Source organism: Podarcis bocagei, assembly GCF_964188305.1.
Source record: "Podarcis bocagei genome assembly, chromosome: 15".
Lineage (NCBI taxonomy): Eukaryota > Metazoa > Chordata > Lepidosauria > Squamata > Lacertidae > Podarcis > Podarcis bocagei.
In genome coordinates this window covers 28,904,392-28,929,465 of record NC_138141.1, presented here as the reverse complement: position 1 = coordinate 28,929,465, position 25,074 = coordinate 28,904,392, and the positions used below count along the sequence as shown (strand labels likewise).

Genomic DNA, 25,074 nt, shown 5'->3' with positions numbered 1-25,074 from the left:
CCACTGAGCTGCAAAATAAATGATCAAGAATCAACATTAATCTGAAGGCTGGAAGGGGGCACAGATAAGAGGAAAATTCCAGGATGGGGTTGTTTTTTTTCAATGTCTTCACATCCAACCACAATATTGATTTATTTTTCATTTTTAATGTCTAGCTTCTTTAATTGCTCCGCTTTACAACTGTTTCTATGCCACTAGCAGCCAGTGTAGATGAAAAGACTTTTAATCATGTTGCCTGGAATGGAGAGAATTACAATCCAGCCAACAGGCTGCTAAACTATGTGTTTCCTTCAAAACAGCAGCAGGTTCTACAATGGCATTTGCACAGCTGAGGCAGGTCTCTGAAATTTTCGTTGGCCTGGGTGGTGGCCTAACTGCTCTTTGTTTTACTTTATGCAGGATGCAAAATTTGTCGTGAGTGCTTGCTTAAGTATTTATGTTGATTAGTGGTGCAATCTAAGTACATATGGAAAGAATGTTTACTTAAAAGCACATTAATCCTTATCATTTAGCCTCAAAATCAACCAATACTGAGACCAGAGTTTTTACATCAGCAATGACAGATTTTAACCAGGCCCACCCCTACGTGGTGATTCATATGAGGCAAGTGATGTGAAATCTCAATATTTTTTTAATTGGAAAAGGTTCTGATGCCCTGAGTGGATCCTATTTAGTATGTTTGCTTGACTTATTTAGTACAGTGGTACCTCTGGATGCGAACAGGATCCGTTCCAGAGCCCCGTTCGCATCCTGAAGCGAACGCAACCCGCGTCTACGTGTACGCAGGTCGCCACATCTGCACACACGCGTGACATCATTTTAAGCATCTGCGCATGCGTGAGCAGCAAAACCCGGAAGTAACGCATTCCGTTACTTTCGGGTCGCCATGGAGCGTAACCTGAAAACGCTCAACCTGAAGCATATTTAACCTGAGGTATGACTGTACAGTGGTACCTCGGGTTACATACACTTCAGGTTACATATGCTTCAGGTTACAGACTCTGCTAACCCAGAAATAGTACCTTGGGTTAAGAACTTTGCTCCAGGGTGAGAACAGAAATCGTGCTCTGGCAGCGTGGCAACAGCAGAGGCCCCATTAGCTAAAGTGGTGCTTCAGGTTAAGAACAGTTTCAGGTTAAGTACGGACCTCAGGAACGAATTAAGTACTTAACCCAGGGTACCACTGTACTGTAAACCGAACAGAAAAAAATGCATAATTTACATACTGTGCATGGCAACCCATGCCGGTAGTGTAGATTTTGGCTCAACTCTGTCACCCTCCCACCCCCCCAAAGCTCAACAACTTTTGAAATATGGTAACCCTAGAGTTAGAAACTAAGTTTTTGGAAGGGGGCTTAATGGAGGAACAAGAGAACAGCAGTTTGAATTCTCCCCAACAATCATCATGATTCCCATCTGCAATTGACTTTATTAGTCGGCAGGCCCCAGACTCCACTACAACAAAAACTAAGTTGAAAGACTAATGGAAGACCTCTGAATGCAGGATGCTGTGTGAACAAGTTTTTATGTTAGACAATAGCAATAAACTCCTGAGATTAGTATGCATTGTCACTCTGCAGAGCACTTCTAACAAAACTTAGATTCAAGTTCACCCATGAGACACCAAAGAGGATTTGTCAAAGCAAACACTTGGTGTCACATCTTGTAATTGCAGCATGAACAAACTGGAAGAGTGAGACTATTGGTTCTAATATTTAAGAAGGCACACAGCAGCATCACAGACTTGTGCACATTAACTTGGGTTGGAATCAACTGAAATAGATTAACCCAAGCCACTAAAACTGGGACAATTTATATAAGGTTATTCAGAACAGAAAGACTTTGGTACAAACAAATGCACAGTTAAGCAATCTTGGAGGCAGGGGGAGATTTGTTTACTTGCAGTTCTACCAACATATTTACATTATTTATAGGCTACCCTAAAACAAGAAATTATCTGGATGGCTCACATAATAAAAGCCGCAGAATTCTAAAAAGATTTAAATCAGATCTAAAAACTGGAGAGCGAAGAATAATCAACAAGGTCACACTCCTGCTTCCCCCACCTCTCCCACAAAGGCTATCCAACAGAGTGATCAAGGCAATTTCATTATTAAAAGCAGAACTAAACTTCAATTTAAATGGATCTACTTCATCCAAGAGTGCTTAGATTTGGCTAGCAGCCACCCACTCCAGCACTTTGCCCAAGGAAGGGATGTTACCCAGCACCCTGTTGCTGCTCAGATATTCTGGGTTTCACGGAGTGACAATCTGAACAGCCTAATCCTGTTCCCATTTCAGCCTTATGGCATTCAATCATAGGTCCCATTCTGTCCCATTTTGTGGAAAGACAAGTTCACATTTAAACTGTACACATTGTGAACATACTTGTGTAAAATTTACCCTTTTCAGTGTACTCATCCATACAATACATATTAAATAATACATGTGTACATACTTTTTGTTCACCAAATGCTACAACACAAATTTCATGAAATGTGTAATGTGACTTGGAGTTTCACTCTGATCCATAAGCAATTTTTGGTTATGAGATTACTCCTTTGTAAAACGTGGACCAAACAAATTCCTCTTCTATCGCTAGTTCAAGGTAAGCTTTTCCAGCAGCTGTATCAATTTTCTATAATGAAGCTGGGATCACTTCCCAGACCCAGCCAGTCAGCCATCTAATCTTTGCTAGAGATAATAACCTAAGCCAGAAACTAATTTTACCAGGCTGGGGAGACAGTAGATATGTGTAAATAAAGTAAGACGTGTTCCACAAAGCACAATGTCACTGAATGTAAACTTCTAGCATCAAAGGCACACCGAATGCGCCCACCTTGAAGCTTCAGTTTGTTTGCATTTAGACAAACCAGAAAGGCTCGATGTGGACACAGGAGTTGTCCTAACTACTACTAATAATTCAGCTGTGGCTCCTTGTATTGAATTGTATTTAAACCTCATGTCTGGCAAGAACACAAACAAAAGGGCTCCTGTTCTGCGGTTCTCAGTCAAGTATGAGCTGTCAGAGCGAGAGAGGCTGGCCAGTAAGATGTCAACTGAGCATGTCAATGTGCTGGTTGCAAAGGAGAGAGTGACCACTGGTTAGCTGTAATTGTTATCTCCTAAAATAACACTAGGTGCTGGGACTTAAGAATTGAACTATTTCATGGGAAGAGTTTAGTCCTTAAAGGAAGTGGGGGGAAATCATTCACTGAGTTTGTAGGTATCCTATCAATTTCCTCCAATGATTTCATGAAAGGAGCACATGAGGTTGCCATGTTTGTCCATCCAGTCCAGCATTGCCTTCACTGTTAGTGACTCTTTAGTGGGTCACTATGCCTTTTCTTCAAAGCATTGTAACAGCCCACAGGCATAATTTCAGCACTTCTTCTTTAATGTTGTGCCTAATTTTTTCCTGGATATTTAGTGTATTTTGCTGTTATGTATCGATCGATTCACTACTTGTGGTTTCAACTGTAATTTGTGTAACCACTTAGATTTTTTAATACTAAACAAAACAAAAACAAATGAGCGAAATGAAACAACAATGACTTCTGCCTTAATTAGACTGAGAATCGTCATTGATGCAAACTCCTACATGTGAAGAACTTTGATCGACTCCAAATTCAACCAGCATGGCCAATGGTCAGGGATGTTCTGAGTTTAAGCCCAGCAACAACTGAAGAGTCACAGGTTCTCTGCCCTGTTTTAAAGTCACAACCACTTTGTTACATCAAGAGCTTTGACCAATCAGCTTTTATGATCCATCTTCATTTAAGCTAGATGTAACAAGAATTAATCACTACCATTACTTTTGATTTAGCCATGAAAAGCTTAGTTACATGAAGCAATGCTGCAAATAAACCAGCCAAGTGTAGTTTGAGCCAATCTGTAGTATAAAGTACGCTGAGATTTTTCTTTAGATCTTATGCAAAATTAGCCATAAATTTCAGTGTACTCAACCCATGGGAATGTCTGTTCTAGAACCATTCAGAGGTTGAATAACCTTTCAGTAATGCATTAGCTCTCACTTTACTTCAGTGTACTGGAAATTCCAGCAGTTTCTTTGGAGGACTGATGAAATTCACTCTCTTCAGCAAGGACAAAGAATTTGTTCCTAGGAAATTGATCCTTAGAGATCGTATGTGTTCAGGAGCTAGCCTCAAGTATTCCCTTCCGCACCAGCTCCCCAGCACTTGAAAAAACACTGGGAGGCAGAAAGAACACACAAGACTACAAAACTTTCCTGGCTGTAGACTTTAATCTCTGAGGTCGCAGTCACACATTCACTGGATATTGATTTATTATTATATTATTATTATTTACACAAATACAGTAGATCACGTTCACATTATGCTTCAGGTTCATATATGGTTCACCTGTGATGTGCATGCCTTTTAGGATGAGACTAAGGAGGTAGACGTAGAAGGTTTTTAATCCATCAGTCTTCTGAAATTATTGTTGGCGTGGAAAGAATTTTGCATTGTGCTTCAAACTGTTTTTTCCTAGTTGCTCTTCCTGCCTTTATTCAGCAGCTAGATGGCTGGAGCTGAGGAAGACTAATTAATGCCTAACATAGCAAGCCATAGATCTAAAGATGAGCAACTCTTTTAAGCTTTAGTATTTTTATTTTTTTAAAAAGCTAGTATATGCAACAACACACTCAGGCAAGAGGGGAATAATTATTGTTTGTAGTCAGATTTGGTGCACCTAGATAATACCAGCCACTGTCTGACTTTGAATTTAGATAGTGCATAACAACATACTTCTCTGGTTTTCTGGAATTTGTTTTACCCGATTTCTATAGGAAGCCCTGGTGCACAGATCCACTCTATGGCCAACATAGGGTCAAGGGAATATGCTACCATCACCCAATCTTAATGCCTTTTAGGAGGCAGCACAGTCATGTGTAAGCAACTCAGCTGTACTCCATTTTATTTTGTAGTCTTAGACAGAAAAATACATTGGAAGAATGCATCAGCCTTTTGGATTTTTACATTTCAGAAGTGGATGTTGGGAACATTGTGGCTGCATTTTTCTTCAATATAGTTTATCAATATGGAAATCTACTAGTACTTCTAATTATAATTGTTATAATAAAGTTGTTGTGGATATATACTGCACTGTTAAAATAAGTTTTGCTTCCTCAGCAAGGACACCGTACATAATTAGGGCACATTGAATTTTTCAAATTTCAAATTCCCAAAATGAGGGGTGCTAAAAAGTTGCAATCTGACTTGGGAATTCAAAATATATTGTGTTTACATTAATATAGTTTAGTTTTGCTTGGTAAATAACTACATATTTACTTTTGAATGTTTTTGTGACATTTCCAATAATTTTAAACTTGACTTGACTTAAACTTTTCACTTAAAAAAACCTGATGTAACTTGTTTATATTTCTTATTAACTAATGTAATTACTTCCTAATGTTGTTTTTTTATTACAAGGTAATGTTGTATGCTTATCAGGACATGTTTTATGCAGAGAAACTATTTTTTTAAGAACACTACTTGACATTTTTAGAAGGTAAAGCAAAAATTCTTTGGTTTTTCTATATCAGTTTATGCCCTTTTTAATCAAACATAGATTTACCAAGCTAAATGTTGTCCAACCAGAAAAGTAATAGCAGTTTTGAATTCCTCACACCCAAAAACATATTTTGAAGACCCCCTCACTGCAAAAATTAGGTTTGACCCCCTAAAATGACATTCTAATCATGTATATCATTGACATGTTTATATTTTGTTTCTCTTGCCTGTGTGCATGAGTGTAAATTGTGTGTACCAAAACATCTGATGAGGTGGGCTCTTGTTCACAACAGCCTATGCCACCATAAAACAGTACCGTATTTTTCGCCCTATAGGACGTACTTTCCCCCCTCCAAAAATGAAGGGGAAATGTGTGTGCGTCCTATGGGGCGAATGCAGGCTTTTGCTGAAGCCTGGAGAGCGAGAGGGGTCGGTGCGCACTGACCCCTCTCGCTCTCTAGGCTTCAGGAAGCTATCCGCACGCCTGCGGAGCCCGCGGGAACTCCCGCGGGCTCCGAAGGCATGCGGATAGCTGCCTGCAGCCCGAAGTCCGGAGAGCGCGGCACTGTGCACCCACTGTGCGCGGCACTGTGCACCCACGCTTAGGGCAGCTATCCGCAAGCCTGCGGCGCCCGGTGGAAGTTCCCGCGGGCTCCGCAGGCTTGCAGCCCGAAGTCCGGGGAGCGTGGCACTGTGCACCCCAGGCTTAGGGCAGCTATCCACAAGCCTGGGCTTCCCCTGCCCCAGCCCAGCAAGCTCGGGGGGGGGGTAAATTTGTTTTTCTTTATTCCCCCCCCAAAAAAAATATAAGTGCGTCCTATGGGCCAGTGCGCCCTATAGGGCGAAAAATACGGTAATTTGTAGGTATGCAAAAAAAGTCTGGTACATTACTTATTTAAATGTAAGCAAGAAGATATTTTTCTTTGAATTCCTCAGTCTTCTTGGATACCAAGGAATATGACAGTAAGTACCAGGACATCAGATACAAGATTTGTCCCAACACAAGTAATCAAATAAATTAACTGTCAAGCCATGGTATTTTTTATGTAGTATCAAAGTTAGTGATACTCCTTTAAACTTGCATGTTGCTACTGGAGTTTCTTTTTGCACGCATTTAGATGACTCCTGTTTGACTGAAGCAATGTCAAATCTTGATACATATGTGCATTAGATAAACAGATCAGTTTTACTGGTAGAATTTAGTGCAAAGCCAAAGGACTCATTCAAGGTCATGGTAATTACTCTGACTGGATTAGTACCTATCCCTCCTCCTCCCACTAACCTCTGTAATTAGTCTTATAGGATGATAAATTACCGCTTTCCCACAGGAATTATGAAAGTTTAATCCACAAAGAAAGCTAAAGAAGTTGCCTTTGTTTTTAGAGTTATGCACTTTTTGGAAGGAGTCTGCTCCCTGCTCCCCCCTGCAATGTAATAAAACATTTAACAATCGTTCAGCATCCCCAGAAACATTTTTTTACAAGGAGTTCATAACTTACTTTAAAAAGGTGAGTACCAGGAACAGTCTTTAGACTCCTGGGTATTCCTTGCTTCTGACCTAGATTATTTCAACTGTGGGCATCCTGCTTCAAAAGTAGGACTTCTCTTTTGCAATGAGAACTTTTAAAAGAACGTGACTAAGATATGCTGCAGTTCTGCTTGATCTATGTAGATAATATGAGTCTGTCTGTTGCTGACACAGCAGGCACTGCAAATCTAACCATACAAATTAATAATAATAATAACAACAACAACCATTATTGTTATTGTTACTATTACTATTACTACAGTGGTACCTCGGGTTAAGAACTTAATTCGTTCCGGAGGTCCGTTCTTAATCTGAAACTGTTCTTAACCTGAAGCACCACTTTAGCTAATGAGGCCTCCTGCTGCCACCACGCCACCGGAGCACAATTTCTGTTCTCATCCTGAAGCAAACCTCTCAACCTGAGGTACTATTTCTGGGTTAGCGGAGTCTGTAACCTGAAGCGTCTGTAACCCGAGGTACCACTGTATGTACCACTACTACCATCACATTACGCAACAACAACAACAACAACAAAACAACAACAATTATTGTTATTATTATTACTATTACTACTACAATCATATTATGCACACAAACATTCATCAATTGGGAAAGATCTTGGGATTATCTTTCTCCCAACAGCCGGGGCCAAACCATGAGTTTCAACATCTTCGCCCTCACCAAGTACTCAGAAATATTTGTTCATCCATTGGTTCTCTCATTCTCACACACCTGTCATCCTACCAGTGACTATGCCCCCTCAACTCAACCCAACTTTTAAAAGGAAAACTCTACTCTTGAATACTTTAGGGTTCCCCGTCCGCACTTACCTCTGAACCTCAGAAATTTGGAGGAATAGTGCAATGAAATATAAAGGCAGCAGAAAAATACACATAATGCTGCACCATCATAGAAACAATAGAATGTCAGGATCTAGAACATGGGTAGGCAAACTAATGCCTGTGGGCCGGATCCGGCCCAATTGCCTTCTAAATCAAGCCCGCATATGATCCAGGAATCAATGTGTTTTTACATGAGTAGAATGTGTCCTTTTATGTAAAATGCATCTCTGGGTTATTTGTGGGGCATAGGAATTTGTTCATCCCCCCCAAAAAAAATATAGTCCAGCCCCCCACAAGGTCTGAGGGACAGCGGACTGGCCCCCTGCAGAAAATGTTTGCTCCCCCCCCCACCCCGGTTTTAGAAGCTTGCTTTAAAGGCTAGGGCGGGGGTCGGCAACCTGCGGCTCCAGAGCCGCATGCGGCTCTTTAAAGCCTTTGCTGCGGCTCCGGGGCGGTGGCGAGGGGAGGAGGCGAGGGGCGGAGGCGAGGGGCGGAGGTGACCAGCCTGCCGCCCGGCGGGCGGGGCGCCGTAAATCAGAGCGCCCCCCTCGCCAGGCAGACATCCGCAGCGTGGGGAGCCTTGCCGGAGGTCCTGGCAAGGCTCCCCACGCTGCGGATAGCAGCCTGCCGCCCCGCAGGCATCGGCCAGCCCCACAAGCTCGGGGGACAGCAGGGAGGCGCAGCGCCGCCATCCCGCTGTTCCTCGACCTGGTTCGGTTTCCCCGACCTGCTTTTGGGGGGGAAATAAAGGGAAATTTTTTTCCCTTTATTTCCCCCCCAAAAAACTAGGTGCGTCCTATGGGACGGAGCGTCCTATGGGGCGAAAAATACGGTATTTTTATAATGACGAATGCCTCAATATTAATTATTATTTACATCAGGCACTGATTATGATTTATGGTACACTGGGGCCCTGATTTATTTTCTATGGCATTTTGGGGCATTGATTATTGGGCATAGCAAGTCGCGGTCGCGTGGAATTTGTGCTTTGTGACCGTTTGAAGTGGGGGTTTTTTCTTGGGAGGCTGGGCGGCACGAAGAGAGGGATTATTTTTATAATGATGAGGATGACATTGGGCCCTCATTATTAATTATTATTTACATCAGGCACTGATTATGATTTATGGTTCACTGGGGCCCTGGTTAATTTTCTTTGGCATTTTGTGGCATTGATTATGCAGTCGCGGTCGCGTGGAATTCCACGTGGAGTTAGTTGCCTGAAGCCCCTTTTTAGTTGCTTCAAGCCCCTTTTTAAACTTAAGCAGGTGAAAGTTTGGTGAATTGCTGCCAAGGAGTGTGGTGGAGTCTCCTACTTTGGAGGTCTTTAAGCAGAGGCTTGACAACCATATGTCAGGAGTGCTCGGATGGTGTTTCCTGCTTGGCAGGGGGTTGGACTCGATGGCCCTTGTGGTCTCTTCCACATATGTATGTGAGCAGGTCTTCTCCAACATGAACTATATTAAAAACAAGCACCGATCACGCCTCACAGATGACAGCTTGCAAGCCTGTGTGAAAATGAAGGTGACGTCTTACAGCCCTGATGTGCAGACACTGAGCACTGAGGTTCAGGAGCAAAAGTCCCATTAACCTGGTTACCTGGTTGTAAATTAAATATTTTAATTAGCTATTAATTTGTCCTTTTTTCTTGAGATTGACAGCTGACTGCACGATCCTGTATATATAGCATTAAGGCCAGAAAAAATATATGTAGTGTTATATTTGTTTTAAATGTTGCAATGTTTTTGCGGCTCCCAGTTGTTGTTGTTTTTTCGGAAACGGGTCCAAGTGGCTCTTTTTGTCTTAAAGGTTGCAGACCCCTGGGCTAGGGAAAAGCAAGCAGGACAAGGCAGCCTCCCTCAGGAAGCAATTCCAAAAACACAATGCTACAACTGAAAAGAACCTGTCTCACGTCTCCCCAGTTCACTTCTAAAGGTGGGAGAATAAATAAAAGACAACCTTTTTTAATTAAAATGCCCAGCACCCCAGGATTTCAGCAAACTCTTAGCCTTAACAGGAAGCTAAAGGCAAACACTATAACTGTGCAGCCACATCACCTCCAAACTAACAAATTCAGTGGTCACAAAGTGGTGAGATCAAGCTATGATGGAAGAGTAAAAAAGCTATCCAGCACTTATAAACACACACACACACACACACACACACACCGCTCAAAACCAATGAAAAACTTCGGGTGGCCAACTCTATTCAACAATTATACATATTCAGTGCTGGAATTAACATCTCTGAATATTTACATGTTTAGTTACTGATTAGAGGTCATATCCTCTATGAAACTATGTCCAGGTACATGAGGCAGTTAATGTGGAAACACAAAATGAGATATCGGATCTGCAAAATGGTGCTGAATTCGCATCTCAGTCTTTCAAAGATAATTGTAACTGGCACAGGCCTATAGAAACTCATCACCCAGTATACCATAGCAAGGGATTCTCTTTTATTATGGTAAGCATTGTTTGCATTTCAGAGATAACACATTAAAACCATGAGCTAGAGAACCATGAGCTTTTTTTTCCTAGCCAAAGGTGTGTTTGCCAACCACTGCTCCAGACTATAGGTGTCTCTTTTTTACTACATGAAAAAGTACTAGAAACAGTAACTCAAAGTCATGGAGCAGATATTGTTTAGGACTGTATAGCATGGACTGATAAACCCTAGACTGAATGGCATACTTGCCATTGCATCAACAAGGTGATTCTTTGTTCATTTCACTTTGATAATGCTTTTGATAGCTTGGCAACTTCAATTGAAATGTTTTTTGTTACAAAATGAGACTTAAGAGTCAATATATTCATATGTTTGCTGGCATCACCACCTACATTACACAGGAACAAGTTACCTTGGTATCATATAAGGCTTAACTCTTGCTTTGAATGGATTAATAGAATGATGAGCCTGTGACTCAGTATTTACTTGCTAGCACAAAGCACTGTCCCTATGTTCAGTGAAAATGCAATGAAGGTGAGGGAAACAGCTATTCATTTATACTTAAACTGAGGAAGGGGGGGCAGGAACACCTTATGAAGTGTGCTATGCTTATTTTGCCTTGAGTGCAGGGGTCATGAATCAACAGCTGCTTGCTGACCCATGCATTCCTGGCAAAATGAAGGCAACACATTTCACAAATGAAAAGGAACTTATTATTTCCTATACCGCAACTCCATGGACAACATTTATAAAGTATGAAGCAGCCCATACAGCTGATTTTAGTGTACACTCTCCAGGTGCCAGAGTTTTCGGAATAGATCCACAGAGGCAAATCAGTGTGCTTTCACACATACAAAATCTGGAAAACCCTTGTGCATGTGTTACACTGGGAGTATCTGCTCTGTTCTTCTGAGGAATATATTTCATTTTTAAAAAACAGGGCTTCCCAAACTTGGGTCTTCAGCTGTTTTTTGAATTGCAGTTCCCATCATCCCTGACCACTGGTCCTGAAAGTTAGGGATGATGGGAGTTGTAGTCCAAAAACAGCTGGAAACCCAAGTTTGGGAAACACCATTTTGAAATCTGGCCCACAATGTCAGAGGAAGAAGTTGTGAAAAGGGGAAGCTCTAAAGAGCAGTGATTCACTACAGTACTTCCCAATTCCTGGGGAACCACTTTCTGGTTCTTCCCCACAACCCTCACTATGAAATTTCTCTCAGCAATTATAAAGGGCTTCTAGATAAAAAATATATATTTAAATTTAACACAGATTATATGAAAGTTATGGATGAAACTTTAAATATCATGCTAACAACCACAAAGACAAGAGGAACAAATACAGCCCTGATTGCAACTTTGTATTTAAAGAAATAATGCAAGTATGTAGAGGAGAAAAGGAAGACAGTGACAGGTTTACTTCCACAAAGAGAACATCTTGGAAAGAACAGCAACTTTATTAAAATATATCAGATTTGCAGTTACAGTGGTGCCTCGTAAGACGAAATTAATTCGTTCCGCGAGTTTTGTCGTCTTGTGATTTTTTTCGTCTTGCGAAGCACGGTGTCGGGAAAGTTTTGGAAAAGCTTCAAAAATCACCAAAGTCTTTAAAAACCTCAAAAAAGGCTACCACACCGCGTTCTATGAGTTGCTCCTCGAAGTCAAGTCGCAACTGTATTAACGGTGTTAAGAAAAAGGAAACAAACTTGCAAGACGTTTCCATCTTGCGAAGCAAGCCCATAGGGAAAATCGTCTTGCGAAGCAGCTCAAAAAACAAAAAAACCCTTTCGTCTAGCGAGTTTTTTGTCTTGCGAGGCATTGTCTTGCGAGGTACCACTGTATTTGAATAGCTTGGCTGTAAAATTGCATTGCCACCTAAACAGGAAGACTGCAGTCAAGAGAGCCTTCAATTAGTGGTTTTATAGGCTCCAAAAACAAGATACGACCTTAATATCAATTGAAATGCAGAGTCCTATAACCTCTGCATCTCCTTCTGCCACTAATAAATCTGCTGATAACAAGAATTAACCTCTCATTTACACCTGTATGACCAAAATAAAAAGTGAAGAGGATTTGTTTCTTCCCCCAGACCCACTTCTGTTGATGTTCAGGGGAAGTAGCTGAGCGAAAGAGAAGTCTCAATAGCTTGATGGTATTAACATCATCACTAAGCAAGCCAATCCTTTAACAGGTTTTTGAATCACATATTGGTATCCATACTTAGCTATGAAAAGTGTGTACTAGGGCAACAATGTAACAAAACTTAAAAGATGATTCAGCCAAAGGGCAACACAAATCTATGCTTAGAAAAAAGCTTAACGGCAATATAAAATTAAGAAGTAAATTACAGTGCTTGGCAAAGAGAATCTGCCAGTTTAACTGGTTTCGTTTGATCCTGAAAAACAGTCTATACATCTTCAGCAGGCACTCTTGTAATCATTATAAGAAACTGCCAAGTGCATGTGCTGTGAGCAAATTTGTTAAACTTTTAAAATCTAAATGTGCATGCCTTCTTTGATGTCTCTTAATTCTTTCCACCATGGCAGATTATGGTTTGTTGTTAAAGAAACTCTAAAATGTGAGGTTTACATTCTGCAAGAAGAGTTCAAGAATGCTGTACACTCTGCCCTACTGCTTCCTGGTTCAAGTGGAAAAACATGACATTTTCTTTGAAGAATTTTGCCTCTGGATTGCTGTTCTATCCTGACTGCAGTAGGCCTACTGCAGTCTGTATGGTTAACCACAGAAGCTGTTAGCTCCCTTACAAATTGTTAGATTTAAGTCACTAAATTAAGAGACTGGTTATTTACATGGCAGAAGTCAGACTAGGGCTCAAGTTCACCAGAAAGAGGCAAAAGCAGGACAATGGCTTTCCAAGATCACCCCACCCGTCCAACTAGCCACTGCTGTGCCTACATGTGGACATGAACTTATTTCCAGCTGAACATGCAGGAAGTGATGCCATGGTAGGAAAGAATACTGTTCATGCTAGCCCTTAGTCCCTAAATAGTCAGGTATTTCTAAATTAGCAATTAGAAAACAAAAACTGCTACAAGCTTACAAGCAGACTTTCCTGGACATCTTGCCAAAAATATACAGAATTAATTGTAGACCGATTTTTTAAAAATGAAAAAGCATACCACCAGTCTTAGCTTCCTTCCACAATGAAAGAGACTCAGATATCAGCCAGTGTGCTGTCACCATGCATTTTTATCCCATCAATGATGAGCTGGTCTGAAGGGCAAATTGATTATAGCACTGATGATCTTGAGGCCTTGTAGCCCATGGCTAGGAAAATGATGAATAATTTTAAAGATTTCCCCCTTGAGCAAAAGCATGAAGACACTGTACTAAACTGGACTGTTTTCCAGTTTAAGATCAGGGATGGGGGATATTCATGTCAGATTTGATTAGTTTAGACATGGACCACTGAGGAACTCAAATGTATACATGCCAACCACAAAAATAAACTGTCTCCAATGAATTAGACATGAATTATGCCCAATAGTTACACTTGCCAGTTATCAAATGCAGCAAATTAATTTCAACACAAAAATACATAAAGCTTGATTACAGTTGCCCAAAAGACTGCACATATTGCCACTGCATTCCCAGTGTCCACAAATTTAACAGACCATAGCCTTGTTGACAACTGAAGATACTAAATGCTAACGGATTAAGGTTTTGGATAACAAAACTAAGACATGGGGGTGGGGTGGGAGCTTTGCAAATGAAAAGTAAAATTGCTAAATATAGATCCTGGTGGCCATGTGTCAACCTCTGCTATCAAATCCAACATACTGTCTCCAATAATACCATAATTGATCAAAATAAATCAAATGTGTAAATACCAAGAACAGGGACATGGACAATACTGGATTAAATACGTACCTTTTCAAAGGAGAAACATAAAATATTTGGTAGCTAAGATATTACCTGTAAACTGATAGTCTTTTGAAGCACATCTAAAATTGATGTTCAGTGCATTCTGTCTGTGATTGAACTTAATTGGGAACCAGATCTCCAATTGCAATTTTTAGTACCTTTTTGTCTGCCAGGCATTTAGGGGTTTGTGTTATATAAACCATACAGTGATTTGCAATACCCTGGACTATATCTTGAAGCAGGGTTAAGAAAAATTAACACACTTCCATTGCCACATAGAAAAAACATCTTATAGCATTTTACATAACAGTTTGGGGAAAAACAGGTGATTGTGTCTAAATAGATTTTACACTCATTTTTATTGTGTTTTGCTGTTCGCAAGCTATGCTGTATCAATATAAGAACAGACAAGGTGTACTTTGCTGTAGACTAAAGATAATAGCAAGCAGCATAAAATGTAAAAAAATCAGTGAAACAATGCCAACAGACAGAAAACAAAATCATCATCCAGAAAATATACAACCTGAACAGGATAAAACAGCATAAATCATCCATACCAGGTTACAGAAGCAAGCACCCAGCCTGGAGGCTACAGTTCTGTCTCCACTAGAGGTAGGTATGTGACTTTTGGCTTTTTTAAAAAAAATCAGAGCTTTACCAGTCTACCAAACATAGATCTCAACTTCCCATTTCCCCTCTACAGGCCACATTTTAGAAGATAGCAGGGTTATTCTTTCACCACTTGACCTCCACAGACAGTATCTTAAGCTGTCATCACCCGTGCCAAAACCACAGCTGTTAGCAAGCATTACATGCTGGCCTACAATTTGCACTACTGCAATCATGGTGGAAAATGTGGTGGACCTACTACTGATAACCCATCACCATATGTCAAGTCTGACTTCAGCTTTTAGCTTGCAACTCTGGTCAGCAAGTACAGTGGTTTTCAAAAAAAAAACTGCAATTCGGTGAAGGGTTGTGGGCAGCACCTAAAAAATGTTCTAAAGCAGCATGTCAGTAAGCTCTGCTACAATAAGAGTCATTAAGAACAGCTAGCTACTAGATCTGCTTGCTATTCTATGTACAATCCATTTCACAGGCACATACACAGTTTTAAACAGATGACTTTAATCCAGCCAACCAGCCAAAGTTAGCAATGACTATACATGCTAGAATATAACTCAGTCATACAACAAACATGGGCTAGACTGTGCCCATAGTCTTCAACTGTGCATTTAAGCAAATAGAGAAGATCCATTAGTTCTGCCTTCTAATTCCTACAGAGAAAAATAAATCAAGACATAATTTCAACCTCATCAATGAGGATTCTTGTATCTGCTAAGATTTAAACAGTTACAGATAGGTGTGATAAGGACTGTAGCTTTTGCAGACCTGCAGTACTAGTAATAAGAGTTTTGCCATAATGCTGCACCAAAGCAGAATGAAGTATATGAGAAGAGGTAAGCAAGCAAAAACATTTAGAGCAGATCGCCTGTTCAAGACCTCTTCTGTTTCATGACCTGAGAAAGCTGTGCAGAGAACAAAAGATGTGAAAGGGAATATTTTAAGAACAGGGGCTAAAGTTAATGCAATTTGAAAATGGAACTAATGAAGCAGTACATAGAAGCTATATATGCTGCTTATAAGACTTCAAGGGTAAAGTTACTAGCTCAAAACGTATTGAGCAATTGAGCACAATGAGCTGTGTACTATAAAAAAGTTGAATGCATAGAGTGTATAGCTGAAGGCTATAAACAAATTGCAAGTTCTGATTTAGAAGACACTATTAAAGCTGGAAGTTGCCATTTCCAGAGGATACCATAGTTCCTCAAAACTAGATTTTTGTGTGACATCCATCTTCTGTCCTTATATGTACAATACTTTTCAGAAGGCAACTCATCCATAACAACAAAAATTCCAACTGTAAGAATTTTATTGGAATGAGTAACAACTAGAAATGTAAATGTGCAAAAGCAATTCCAAAATGAAACACCAACAGGGTCAGAATATTAATTCAAATTACTCCAACTACTACTCAGAGTTCTATTTCTTTCATGTAACTTGATCTGCAGTGAAGTCAAGAAATGGACAAAGTTGTATTATAATCTTTAATTTTGTTTAAAGTTTATTGTTATGACTTGTTTTAAAAACCAATTTTTTAAAGTTATGTGCCTGCTGCAGCAAAGAATGCCAAGGTAAGCTATATGAAGCATAGCTTCTATGTTCTCTCTCTCTCTATATATATATATATTTGATTCATGAGCTGCTATATGCAATTTGGAACCTGACATAATTTTGTTCTTTAATGTGTAGGTGAATTTACAGATCAGAAACCATGTGCTAAATTAAATGAAACAGATACAGTAGTTTCAAAAAGCGTGTATACAGAATGCATTCACAGACAGAGCCGCAGCTCATAGTCAACAATCTTAATTTGACCCCTTCAAAGGCACACTAATAGAGTGATTTGTTTCAGTGCAGCCAGTTTCCATTTCAGGACAGCTCTAAATATATTAGTAGTCCAGCAGGTAAACATCCAGTTTGAGTTCATTTCATCTCTTCCTGCTTGCCAGTGTGCAAAAATACCATTTCGTGCTAATAAGATCATTTAAAAGAGGAAAACAGATTGTCTCTTGCCATATGAAAGTTGGTGGTTCCTGACCTTGAGTCCAGGTGATTTGAAGAACCATTTTCTCCCTTAAGCACCTGCCCACCCACTCTGTTCAGAGACCTTGCTCCACACCTGTTTACCTTCAGAGGTTGAGCTAACTGGGACATGGACAGGGCCTTCATCATAGTGGCACCAAGACAGTCCAACTGTCTACCTCAGGAAGCATGCCTAGTTTTCTCTCTTTTGACCCTTAGATAAATTGTCAAGAAGTTTATTCCACCAAGCCCTTAGAAAATTTTCCTCCTTGCTATAGATATTTTTTATAGATTGAATCTCTGATAATGGCTTTTTTATTCATTGTAAACTACCTTAGGAACCTTTGTGCCCAAAATGTAGGGCAGAAGTGTCTTAGTAAGTAGAACCCAGCAAATCAGCCCTGTCTGGGAAGAGGCAATTAAGAAGTAGTGATTAATTTTCTTTTGCCATTCCATTTAACAATCTATGAAGAATGCCTTACTCAACACTGAGCTTCACATACATGCACTTCCAAACATGAGGCACAAACTGAAAACAGACATGTCGTAGATGTTAAACAGATTAATGGGTGTCCTGGGGACAGGGACTGGTTATCTGAGATAATTGAGTGAAAGAAAATCCACCTGACAGATGCCAAATCTACTGTTGCATTGTTTTTTCTGTGATAGAACTAAACTTCATTAAGCACTATTAAGGCCACCTTTAACCTCTTATGGAAGTCAAATGGGCATAAACCATCTTTCTAGTCAATACGTTTTCAGACCCAAAGTACCCCAATTTCTCTCTTTATTCTCATGATTAAAATAGCAATACAGAAGTCCAGAACTTAGATGGCATAGTCTGTTGCTAACCTACCACACAAAGCTGTAAGCTTAGATGGCAGCCTTCTGTCTAGCTACAGCCTCCACTTCAATGGCTGCTACATAATCAATACATAGTTGGGATTTTGCTTTGCATATATAGCTCTATAATGAAAGGAAATAGGGTAGGCCTTTGCCACTAATTCCTGTACATGATACAGCTTCCAGACAGGATACAAACAAGCAGCTGAAGTTGTCTCGGATATGAGAGAGGAAGTGCCACACAGTTGGAAGAGATTTTAACAGGTGTAGGGGATTAATTCCATAATCAGGAAGCCCCCCTCCATGCCAAGTAATCCGAGAGGGGCTTTAGTTGGAATCCCACACCCCGGCCTCATTGAGTCTTGTTATCAACCTGGCAGAAAAACTTCAGGCAGGTTTTTCAAGATCAGTTATTGTCACTGAACTGCCATCACATTGCAAACAATTGTTGAGGAATCTGAAGAATTTTCATATAAGCAAAACTTGAGAAGACAATGAATTTGGGTAGCCTCATCGTGAATTCTGAAGGGCAAAATATATGAGTCAACCTTTTTTGCTCAAGATCATATTCTGTAGAATTTAGCAATGTGAAGAAGGCAATTCCCATGCAAACAGTATGATCTTATAAAAATAATCCATGTATTACATGAAAAATTATCCCTACAGGGCTGCTTTGAAGGCTGAGTTAATGTCTGAAATATGTTTTTGAACACTTTTGAATAACTATGTTATTGATGGGTATATACATCTCTATTTGTGTAAGGTAGACTTAGTTCTACCTATGTGCTATATCCTGCTTCTCTAGCTAACTTCTGCCAAAAACCATCCTACAGTGCGGAAATTTCTGTATTATGTTTTAATGTGGACCTTGAGAATTAAAATAATGTTGATGGGAAGGCAGGTCTTCTATGTCATCTAAGAAGAGCAAGTATTTAAATGTTTCATAAATACCCATTATCCTCTGATAAAGCTTTAATCTGAAAGACAATGAAATAGGCAGTTGAAACCAGAAGATTTAGCAAGGATCTATTGAGCGGATAACACAAAACAAATGATTTCCCCCCCTACAAAGTTGTCCTCTAAGCTTCTAGACCAATCTGACACTCACATTTCTTGTTACTGTGCCAAGAATGCAGAGGTCAGTTCTCATGCATTTGCAAGCACACATCCAGGGTAAAACAAAGACTCAGAAGATATGTTTCAGACTCAATCTTAAGATAGCAATCCAAATTCTTAGCATACCACTGCAGCATCCCTTCTTGAACTCCTACAGAAAACCATTTGTTTTTATCCCAGAAAGGTTTGGCAAAAACACATATTCATTTAAGCCCCCAATGCCAACCCTTTACCAGATAAGTAGAAAGAAGCCTTACATATCAAGAGCCCTGAAATGCTTTCACAAACACAGGCAAAATCCTGTTATGAAATGGCACCAGAAGAGGTAAGAGCTTGCTAGATTTAGAATATAAAATACGGGCAACATCATAAATTACTTTTGCAGCACTGCTTTCTACCAAGTCGTTATCTTTGGATAAGAATACTTAAAATGCTGGAGGAAACTGGGCACACTGATCAGCTTCATATCCAACAGAGCAAGACTGTCAAAGCAAGCAGGTAAGGAACACCTCAGCTTGCAGAACAACAGACTGGAGATCACTAGGCTTCAAGGAAAGTGGAAAACTACAGTATCCAAGGAGGCTCAGGAAGGGGCTGAGTATGACACACCCTCTAGCACAGCAGTGTTTCCCCCCAGGTTGAGAAAGAACTGAGAACACCACAAATACTGCAGAAGCAAGGTACTTTCCACACACAAAATATACAATGCAAATCCGAAACCAATGCTGGAAATGGTTAAGTGAGACATTTTGACATCACACTGCAGAAATCTCAGCAAGGGTTCTTTCTAGGCCTTTCCCTCCTTATCTCATCATGAGAGCCAGGTATGCCAGGAGAAGGGATAGATTAAGGACAGGGGAAAATGAGGCACAATCTTCTCCCCCTGCAGCTCTTTTCTCTTCCTTTGGGAGGGGTGGGGAAGAGAGAAAAAAACCTCCAGAACACTAAAATCTCTGATTGAAGGGGGTGTTGCTTAAGGCAGATTGTACAGAAAGAGACAGGATTGCTCAGTGTGGGAGTGTTGAAGTGGCGGGGTGGGGGAAGAGAGAAAGGAAATGGCTGTAAGCAAATGGAGGACACAGAGGTGGAAGTAGGAAAGCAGGGCGGGCAAGAGAAATTCCTGGAAGACTGGGGGGGGGGGAGAGAAAGCCATAGGCACTGGAGTACAAGGTAAGTTACAGAATCTGAAGGAGGAAGAAGCAGTCACAGAATTGTAGAGTTGGGAGGGACCCTGAGGGTCATCAAGTCCAACTCCCTGAAAGGGAGGGGGAAGCAGGGGGATATTATTATTATTATTGAAATGTTTAGTTCAAGCATCCTAACTGGAAACAACGCAGTCCTTTGAAGTATTCAGATTTAAAGGGCATGAATGCTACACTGGAGGAACTATCCGAATGAAGCCTTGATGAACCTGTACACAGCAGCACCAACAGGCACCGCTGCCTTGTTTTTACCTGTCAACATATTATACAAGGTGAAATCCCGTATTAAAGACAAGCCCTGTTGGATCAAAGTGGAGCAGAGCCCTACTTTGCAAGGGTGTTGTAAGGGGAGTCCTTGAGAGCTCTGGCGACACACAGAAGCACTCCATATACACTGAATACTATGTTGTAGCACCGATCCCCTATTTACCCTGGCTTCTAACGCTGGAGGTGTGTATTTTTCGGACTCACCTAACTGTTGGGGGCTGTAAGTCGTTTTAAGCCATTACTAATACCTGTTTCAATGTTGCAACCATGGGACCTTATAGTGAAGGGCAGATAAATAATAATTACAACGACAATGATAATCACTCGCTCTCATGACTACTGTGAGGAACATCACTGATGATGATGATAAAACAGCAATTATGCTACGATACTGGGGGGGGGGCAGTGGTCAACGGCTTAGACTCGGGAAAAAACAGGGGGTCCAAATCCCCGAACCCATGAAGCTCACTGGATGCGACCTTTGCTGCTGGTGGTGATGTGTGTGTGGAGGAGGAGAACCAGTCACTGCCCCTCTCAGCCTGACCTACCTCGCAGGGTTGTTGTTGCGGGCATAGGAGCAACAAGAAAAAGGTGAAATAAATAAAATAAAAGCCAATAAACCTAGTTTAATCACTCATCCTAGGATCACACAATGAATCAATAGATAATAAGGAGGATTTCTGGAAGGTGGGGGAATTAAGGCTAAAAATAAAAGAGATCTGAGGGGAGGGGAGGACGAGGCTGGCCGGCAAAGGACCCTCCCTGGTCCCCCGGCTGAGGCGAGCGTGGTCGGTGCGGAGGAGGCGCGTGGTGAGGGGAGCCATGGAAGCGCTCTCGGCTCCCTCAGCGGGTGCTCTCCTCCTCTTCCTTACCTCGATGTAGCCGGCCAGCGTCGCCGCGGGGCCGGTGAGCCCCAAGAGCAGCAGCAGGGACCATCCCAGCCGCTCGGTGGTGCCCGTCGCGGTGCCCGTCCTGCCCCCCGCCGTCACCGTCGCCATCCTCTACTTCTGAGGCGACCTTTCTCCGCCGCCGCTTGGAAGCAACTGCTGCCGCGCCAGCCTCAGCGCCGCCTTCGTCACCCGCGTGGGAGGAGCAACAGCCCCTGCGTGGGCGGGGCTTGGAGAAGGGAAAGAGCTTCTCCAAGCCCCGCCCAGCTCTGGCGTAGCTTGCCAAGCAATTCCCCCTCCTCCCGCCCCGCTTTGAATAGACTGATCTCTTAGCCAATAAGTGGGATCAAGGCGCTCGCGTTTTTTGTTTGTTTTTTTCATTTTCCTCCGCTCCAGTTCCGCCCCGCCAGTGTCGGCCAATCGTGGGCAAGAGCCAGCACAATGCGGTGTTCGGAGGAGGCGGAGCTGGCGCAACCTGGCGCCGCCCTCCCGGGCGGCTCGTTAAACTACGATTCCCAGCAGCCTAAGTGGGCGTTGGGCTGCTCTCGAAGGCTGATGGGAGTTGTAGTTCCAACTGTACCTGGATGGTGTCTTGGCGTTGAGAAAAATGAGAGGCATAAATTCATCGCCGTCAGGGCGGGTGGGTGTATGCGGGGGGGGAGGGGATGCTAAGCGTCAGAACACGGCAAATGCTGCTTTTCATGCTGTCTCAATTGAAATCTCTATTCGAAATAGAAAAAAAATGTCAATTAACACGCTAGAACTCATGGACATCCAATGAAGCTGAATGTTGGGAGATTCAGGACGAGATACAGTACGTAAAAGTCCTTCACACAGCGCATTGTTAAACTATGGAACTCTCTCCCACAGGAGGCAGTGATGGCCACCAACTTTGAAAAAGGTTTGGATAAATTAATGAAGGAGAAGGCTATTATGGCTACTAGCCCTGTCTCCACAGGTGGAGGCAGCAATCTTTCTGAATACAGTGGTACCTTGGGTTAAGAACTTAATTCGTTCTGGAGGTCCGTTCTTAACCTGAAACTGTTCTTACACTGAGGTACCACTTTAGCTAATGGGGCATCCCGCTGCCACCGCGTGATTTCTGTTCTCATCCTGAAGCAAAGTTCTTAACCCGAGGTACTATTTCTGGGTTAGCGGAGTCTGTAACCTGAAGCGTCTGTAACCTGAGGTACCACTGCACCAGTTTCTGCAAACCACGTATTAAGAGAGGTCTCTTGTGCTCTGGTCCTGCTTGCAGGCTCCAGAGGTATTGTTCAGCCACTGTTAAGAGCACAATGCTGGACTGGGTGGGCCGCTGACCAGCAGGCGCTTTTTATGTTATTATGTTTTTGTCACAACCTAGCTCATAGGGTTCTCAGGAGGATGGCTTAGCTAAGACCTGCATCTCTTTGGGGTTGCAACTGCCATTAGCCCTGGCCAGGGCACCTACCCCATTAAAGGGCAGCACCACAGCTGTGTGATTCCTGATCTGAGGATGAATGGAGACCCTGGCTTAGGGCTGCTGCACAACACTAAACACGCTTACTAGGGGAGCAGGCCTCACTGGAAACAGTGGCACTCCTGAACAAAAAAGGGCAATGGGGCCACTAAAGAATCACCTTTCTAATCCAGACATAGGAACATAAGAAGCTGCCTTATACAGTGGTACCTCGGGTTAAGTACTTAATTCGTTCCAGAGATCCATTCTTAACCTGAAACTGTTCTTAACCTGAGGTACCACTTTAGCTAACGGGGCCTCCCGCTGCCGCTGTGTTGCCGGAGCACGATTTCTGTTCTCATCCTGAAGCAAAGTTCTTAACCTGAGGTACTATTTCTGGGTTAGCGGAGTCTGTAACCTGAAGCGTATGTAACCTGAAGTGTATGTAACCCGAGGTACCACTGTATAGTGTCAGCTTATTGGTTTATTTGAGCTCAGTATTGTTCCACACTGACTGGCAGCAGCTCTTCAAGTCCTCAGATAGGGGTTTTTCCCCAGCCCCCACCTCAGAGATGCTGCAAGGGACTGAATCACAGAATCATACAATTGTAGACTTGCAAGGGGCTACAGGAATATTTTGCCCAATGTGGGCCCCAATTCCATGACCCCGAGACAAAGAGTTTCATGTTCTAGCAACAGAGCTGTCCCAGCACCAGGGACCTTCTGCATGGAAAGGAGATGCTCTACCACTCCGCTATGTTTCTTCCCCATTGCTATCGTCCTTCTAGGCTAGAGGAATTGTGTGTGGTCTAGGACACGCTTTCTAACTGTAAAAGCGGTTTGGTAATAATAAAAAAGCTGCCAAAGGAGGCCGGAGGTTCTTTTTCATTGGAGATTTCCAGGGCATCTGCTTTCGGAACAAACTATTTTGCTACAACCAGCAGTTGGGAGTAAATGGACCATTGTGTCTCTTCCAGCTCTGCAGCTCTATTATACGAGCCACTGGCACCCTAATCCTCAGCGTTTATGCCAGCGTGTGAGCCTGCAGCACCACTAGAATGTCTCTCAGATGCCAAACTCTCTTCATGCTTTGCAACACTGCCCTGGCACAGCCCTTGGTACACCCAAAACTAGACATTAATTTCTTGGTGCCGCTAGTCCTAAGACACAAGGTTTGAAAGGTGCAGGTTTGCATCTGAGCAGCACACTGGCCTGCAAATGCACCTGTAACAGCAACTTGATTTGCAAACATTAGCAAGCAAAAGCACTTGCCTTCCTGCAATGACTAGGCAATGCCTGCAGATTCAGCTGTTATGAAAAGCACAGGAGCAAGGTTTGCCAAAAAGTTGGCCACCCTCTTTCCGCCTCAGTCAGTCACTTGTTGCAACAGCCTTATGCTTCTGGAGGGATGTCGCTTTTAGCTGTAAACCTATTAAGGCGTATCTAGAATTTTACAGCAGGTACGATAAGCTGGTGCTTAATAGTATTTACATGCTTTATATATAGCACATTTGAAATTTAAAAGCATTTGAGACTCATTATGCCAGTAATCATCACAGCATTTGTGGTTTGAGGTAGGCCTGCAGTTATTATCCACACTGGCTGCATACCCAATTTGTGGTTGTTGTGAGATGTAATGCAGGAAGTTTGCAGGTGAAAAAGTCACATTGCTAAGGCCGCAGTCCTGGGCACCTTTACTTTGGGGTAAGAGCCTATGATCTTAAGTGGAACTTATTTCTAAATAAGCATGAATAGGATCAGGCTTCATGCGTCCCTGTGAAGGAGATTATACAGTCATACCTTGGCTGTCGAACACCTTGGTACTCGGATCTTTTCGCTCCCAAATGCCACAAACCCGGAAGTGAGTGTTCCGGTTTGCGACCGTTTTTCAGAAGCCGAACGTCCAAAGTGGCTTCCGCAGCTTCCAGTTGAGTGCAGGAAGCTTCTGCAGTCAATCGGAAGCCACGCCTAGGTTTTTGAACCATTTTGGGAGTCGAACAGATTCCCAGAACAGATTAAGTTAGACAACCAAGGTACCACTGTATAAAGAAATTATATATAAAGTGCAGACCCTCCAATGTCCCTATTTTCCAGGGAGAGTCCCAGATTTACAGAAGCTATCCTGGTTTCTGATTTGATCCTGGAATGTCCCACTTTTTCTTAGGACATCCCTATTTTCATCAGAAAAAAAGTTGGAGGGTATGGATAGGATGTCCCTATTTCTGTTGGAGAAATGTTGGGAGGGCATGAAAGTGTCAAGTGCTTAAGGTTGCAATCCTACACACACTTGGGGTAAACCCCCTTGAACCAAGTGGGACTTATTTGTGAGCAAACATGCTATATAGTACTATAGAGCTGTAGTGTAAAAACGCTGTTTGGAATTCACAGAAGACCAGGGCCCATTATGAAAGTAAAGGAAAAATGAAGCTGTTGCTTAAGAACAT

At 42.1% G+C, this 25,074-nt stretch overlaps 1 protein-coding gene across 6 annotated transcripts in view; it reads right to left on the bottom strand.

Moving 5' to 3' along the window:
• Positions 1-21,356, bottom strand: part of APLP2 (amyloid beta precursor like protein 2) — a 56,779-nt gene extending 35,423 nt beyond the window's left edge. For 4 of the 6 annotated variants that reach the window (XM_081172520.1, XM_081172521.1, XM_081172522.1 and 1 more), the window contains exon 1: positions 21,178-21,355. In XM_081172520.1, the coding sequence (XP_081028646.1) occupies positions 21,178-21,303 (126 nt within the window). In that variant the 5' untranslated portion in view covers positions 21,304-21,355. Of the gene's footprint in view, positions 1-21,177 lie in introns of all 6 variants that reach the window. The other 2 variants (XM_081172518.1, XM_081172519.1) reach the window with 2 other exon arrangements.
• Positions 21,357-25,074: the final 3,718 nt, after the last annotated feature.